At 42.2% G+C, this 4,995-nt stretch overlaps 1 protein-coding gene across 1 annotated transcript; it reads left to right on the top strand.

Moving 5' to 3' along the window:
• The first annotated feature begins 1,848 nt into the window (after window positions 1-1,848).
• On the top strand, window positions 1,849-4,995 carry LOC106179464 (uncharacterized). Its single transcript, XM_013563095.3, has 2 exons — window positions 1,849-3,458; window positions 3,623-4,995. The coding sequence occupies exons 1-2, from the start codon at window positions 2,319-2,321 to the stop codon at window positions 3,998-4,000; spliced, it is 1,518 nt and encodes a 505-aa protein (XP_013418549.2). The 5' UTR covers window positions 1,849-2,318; the 3' UTR covers window positions 4,001-4,995.

Below are 4,995 nucleotides of genomic sequence, written 5' to 3'. Positions count from 1 at the left end.
CAGTTGCCTGTACGTGGAGGTTGTTTCTTAATGCTGCTGACATTTTTTCCCATTGTCTTGAGTTGTTCCATTGAATACTCGTACGACTGGGCTATCTGCACGGCTTTGTCGAGTGTCAGCTTGTCACCTTCATTTATGAGCTTTTCCCTCACTTTCTCTGATGAGGTACCAAATACGATCCTGTCTCGGATCATCTCTTCTGCATTTGTGTATGCACAGTCGACAGCAAGTGTCCGCAAACGAGTAATAAATTGCTCAACGGTAGATGCACCTTGAGTTTCATTGTTAAACTTGAACCGCGCGAAGATGGGATTCAGTTTCGGCTGCACATGGGCTTTAAAACGGTCATAATATGACTGCAGCTTGTCTGGTTCGTCCAGATTTGTCCAAGTTGACTTTATTTCTCTCCCCTTGTCTCCTATCCATAACAAGAGATAAGTCACCTTCACTTTCTCTTCCTTTTCCTTTAGTGGCCCATTAAAAATGAGTTCCACAAGACTATGGAATTTTTTCCACTGTTCAGGAAGATTAGACGCACTCCAGTCCATGGAAGGTGTTGGGATACCAGTGAGTTCCATGCTAACAGTTAACACAATGTTAGAACTGCCACGGATCGTCACTGTTGCCTATGTCTGGCAACCACTTCTGACACCATGTAATATGATGGCTCTTTACTGAGTCCAACGTGCCGGACTCTATTCAGGAGAGAGACAACAACAATGCGTCTGACTTCTACGAAAGTTTATTATGAAGTGCTAGGCTTGTATATACATGTACATTAAAAAGTATGAGGAACACCTGTTTACTTTAACAATGGCTGAGAACTGTCATCAAGTGTAATCTGTAGGTGACCAAGGGTCATTCAAAGAATGCCACTAATGGAAGCTTGTGAACTTTGATGACATTTACCAAAAACAAGAAGATAATGTTACAATGCAGACTGTGTTTTTTGATGCCCTCAAAGAGAGAGATGATCGTTTTGAGCGTCTACTTGCTCACCTTGATGTGACCGTGCACAGGTCATTCTACTTCTACATTGGGCCCCGGAAATGATCCACAGGATATTTCCGTGGGGAAAGCAGAGCCCACAGGGCAAAACAAAGCGGCTGATCATTTTTATGATGTAATCAGCGCTGAGCTGACCGGAGTTGACAGAGTGGGGCCAGCTGTATCTGAGCCGCTTGTGCAACTAATTACGGACATCTGCCAGGAACAAATGCCTGAAGATGAGCTGACAGCTTTGCGCCACAAACACGAGAGGCCGGCCAACATCAAAGGATTAACCGCCCCTCACGTTAACCCTGAGATTTGGACTGGACTGAATGCGTCTCAGAGGTCTACAGACCTCAGGTTGGCCAATATCCAGGATTGTGTTTTGAGGGGAATGACCCCCCTCATCCAGTTGTTAAACATACTGGACACTCAAAGAGAGACTGTGGACCCCAAAGAGTTAGTTCAACTAGTTGGCGACAGCCTTCGTTTACTGTCCCAGGGCAACAATAGCCTTAATCAACAGAGAAGAGAAAATCTCAAATTTGCAATTGCGCCGGGGTATCGGCACCTGTGTTCTGCCGCGACGCCAGTTACGGAGTACCTCTTCGGGGACAACTTGCCGTCAGTGGTGAAATCTATCACGGAAGCTAACAACGCTAGTCTTCGCCTAAGCGGTGGGTTTCGTAATAGACGGGATTCTCCTTCACGTCGAGGTGGCTTGAGCGGTAGCGCCCCCTATCGTCCGCAACAGACTTCGGACAGGAGAGGGTCACCCTACTCTGACTTACGGCATTTAAACTACGGAAGAAGTGCGTATTCTGCAAGGAAAAAGGGGAGAGGGAAATCCAGCCGTCGGTGAATGTGGTGAGTAACGGTTTTCCCACAAACTCTGTTTCACACGTGCCGCCTAGCGTTTCCAAGATGGCGGCCCCCATTGTCTGTTCTGATACTCACGTAAATGCGATCCTAACTGCTCAGCCACCATTTCATGCGAGCCAAATTAAAGAAGCGGTTCATGAATGGAAACAACTTACATCGGATAAAACCATTTTACAAATGGTTCAGGGCATTATAATTCCATTTGAGAACGGTTGTGCTCCCCGGCAACTGTGTTCCTTCGGAAATTTGTTTTGACCAAAAGGAGATGATTGTCATCGATGAATTGTTGAATAACTTTTTGGATAAAGACATTATCACTCCTGCCATTCACAGTGAAGATGAATTTCTGTCTAATATTTTTATCACACCGAAGACAGATGGCTCTTTTAGATTGATTTTAAATCTTAAACACTTGAATGAGTCAGTAGAATTTACACATTTTAAAAATGGATTCACTTTACAGTGCTTTAGCCATGATGAAACCAGGTTGTTTTATGGCTAGTGCAGATATTAAGGACAATTACTATTCAGTACCTGTTCACATAGATCATCAGAAATACCTTAGATTTACATGGAGGGGCAACCTTTTTCAGTTTACCTGTATGCCTATGGGGTTAGCCTGTGCTCCTCGATTTTTTACTAAATTACTTAAACCTGTGTATGCCTCATTACGGAATAAGGGACACCAGTCTGTTGGGTATATAGATGATTGTTACTTACAAGGGGATACTTTTGAGGACTGCATGGATAATGTTAGAGAGACAGTGGGGCTTCTGTCTAGGCTGGGTTTCACCATTAATGTGGACAAGTCTGCCCTTATTCCCAAGCAAACAATTACCTTTTTAGGGTTCATCTTAGATTCCACTAACATGTCAGTTAAGTTAACTGAAAAGAAGGCACTTAAAATCCAGTTGGAATGTTCTCAACTGTTATGCAAAACTTATGTTACTATCAGGGAGTTAGCGGTAGTCATTGGTTTGTTAGTAGCCAGTCTCCCTGCAGTCAAATATGGGAAACTGTTTTATCGCTCCTTAGAGATGGTTAAAATTGAAGCTCTGCGATCACATGGTGGGAATTTTGAAAGTAAAATTACTCTCCCTAAGTTAGCTAGGGCAGATTTGCAATGGTGGATAGAGAATGTTGCATTAGCTTCCAACCCTATTTCGCATGGAAACCCAACTATTATCATGCAAACGGATGCGTCTAGGTTAGGTTGGGGGGCCCAGTGTGCAGGTGTGTCCACTGGGGGAAGGTGGAGCTTTATTGAGACTATCCATCATATTAATTATCTAGAACTGTTTGCAGTGTTTCTAGGTTTAAAATCTCTCTGCCCCGAGTTTACTGATTGTCATATACAGGTACAGTCAGATGATACCACCTCAGTGTGTTATATTAATGAAATGGGTGGATGTAAATCAATTTTGTGCAACAGTTTAGCTAGAGATATTATTTTATGGTGCAAAGCTAGAAATATTTGGCTAACGGCAGCATATTTGCCAGGTTCACTTAACATTGTTGCTGACAGAGAATCTAGAGTGTTTCATGATGACACTGAATGGATGTTGGACATAGATACTTATAGGAAAGTCACTATGAAATTCGGAGAACCTGACATTGATTTGTTTGCTTCGCGCTTGAATTGTCAGTTACAACCATATGTGTCATGGAGACCTGACCCAGAAGCTCACTTCATCGATGCATTTAGCATAGACTGGCACTCCTTTTACTTTTATGCTTTTCCTCCTTTCAGCTTGATAGCGAAATGCCTCCAGAAAATTGTCCAAGACAGGGCGACAGGGATACTGATAGTACCATATGTTGGAAGACACAGGTCTGGTTTCCAAAACTGCTAACTCTATTGACAGCCAACCCTCTTTTGTTGCAAAAGAGGAAGAGGTTGCTGGTGCTTCCATACAGCCAAGCAAGTCATCCATTATGCAACAGTCTCAATCTACTTGCATGCCCCTTTTCAGGGATGCCCTCAAAGAGCAACAAATATCAGAACCAGCTATCAACATCATCCTACGATCATGGAGAGATTCATCGCATAAACAATATAGGACGTATCTCACAAAGTGGCAACTTTTCTGCCATAAGAGGGAAATTAATTCCATTCGACCTCCCATAGGAGATGCCTTGGATTTTCTAGTGGAACTATTCCATTCCGGTCTTAGCTATAGTGCGTTGAATACAGCCAGATCGGCATTATCTGCGGTGCTGATTATGGACTCTGGAATTCCTTTTGGGGCCATGCCTATTGTGAAACGCTTTATTAAAGCAGTTTACCAATCCAAACCTCCATCTCCTAGGTATCACTGCATTTGGGATGTTAAAGTGGTTCTAGATTATTTGTGCACTCTACCTATTGTATCTAGATTGTCTCTGAAGGATCTCACACTAAAACTTATTGTTTTAATGGCTCTTACCTCTGCTCAACGGGGACAGACTTTACACTTACTGAACACTGGTGACATGCATATTGGGAAAGCTTCGTATACATTTACAATTCACCAACACATTAAGCAAAGCAGGCCTGGGACTACCTTGCCTGCCATTAAATTTTCGGCTTATCCTGTTAATAAAAAGTTGTGTGTGGTGAACTGTTTATCGGAATATTTACTTAGAACCCAATCTTTGAGAAAGGAAGGAGATAGACTTTTTATTAGCTATACTAAGCCTCATGGTGTTGTAGGGAGAGAAACTGTTAGTAGATGGATCAAAGTTATGCTAGCCAGAGCTGGAATAGATATTACTATTTTTAAGGCTCATAGTACTAGAGCAGCAGCTACTTCTGCAGCTTTTAAGGCAAGGGTCCCGTTAGAAGACATTTTGAATAAAGCGGGATGGTCCAATGCCAGTACTTTTGCTCGTTTTTATAACAAGCCTATAGTTAGTCAGAATTCATTTAGTGATACCTTATTACGGTCAATCAATACTAAGTAATTATATTATGGTATATTAGAATTTGAGGATGTTTTTATTTTCATCAGTTCTAGACAGTAAAGGTCATAGAACGTTGTTGCTTATGGGTATTGATTTTACCACCTTCAACATGTTATTGGTGGAGCACATATGTGTATCTTTTTCATGCTTCTAGACATATTACACTTTGTTTCAACTCCA

Source organism: Lingula anatina, chromosome 2 (assembly GCF_051362555.1).
Source record: "Lingula anatina isolate TDL-2025a chromosome 2, LinAna3.0, whole genome shotgun sequence".
Taxonomy (NCBI): Eukaryota; Metazoa; Brachiopoda; class Lingulata; order Lingulida; family Lingulidae; genus Lingula; species Lingula anatina.
The sequence above is the reverse complement of the archived record's forward strand: the minus strand, read 5'-3'. Positions and strand labels throughout refer to the sequence as shown.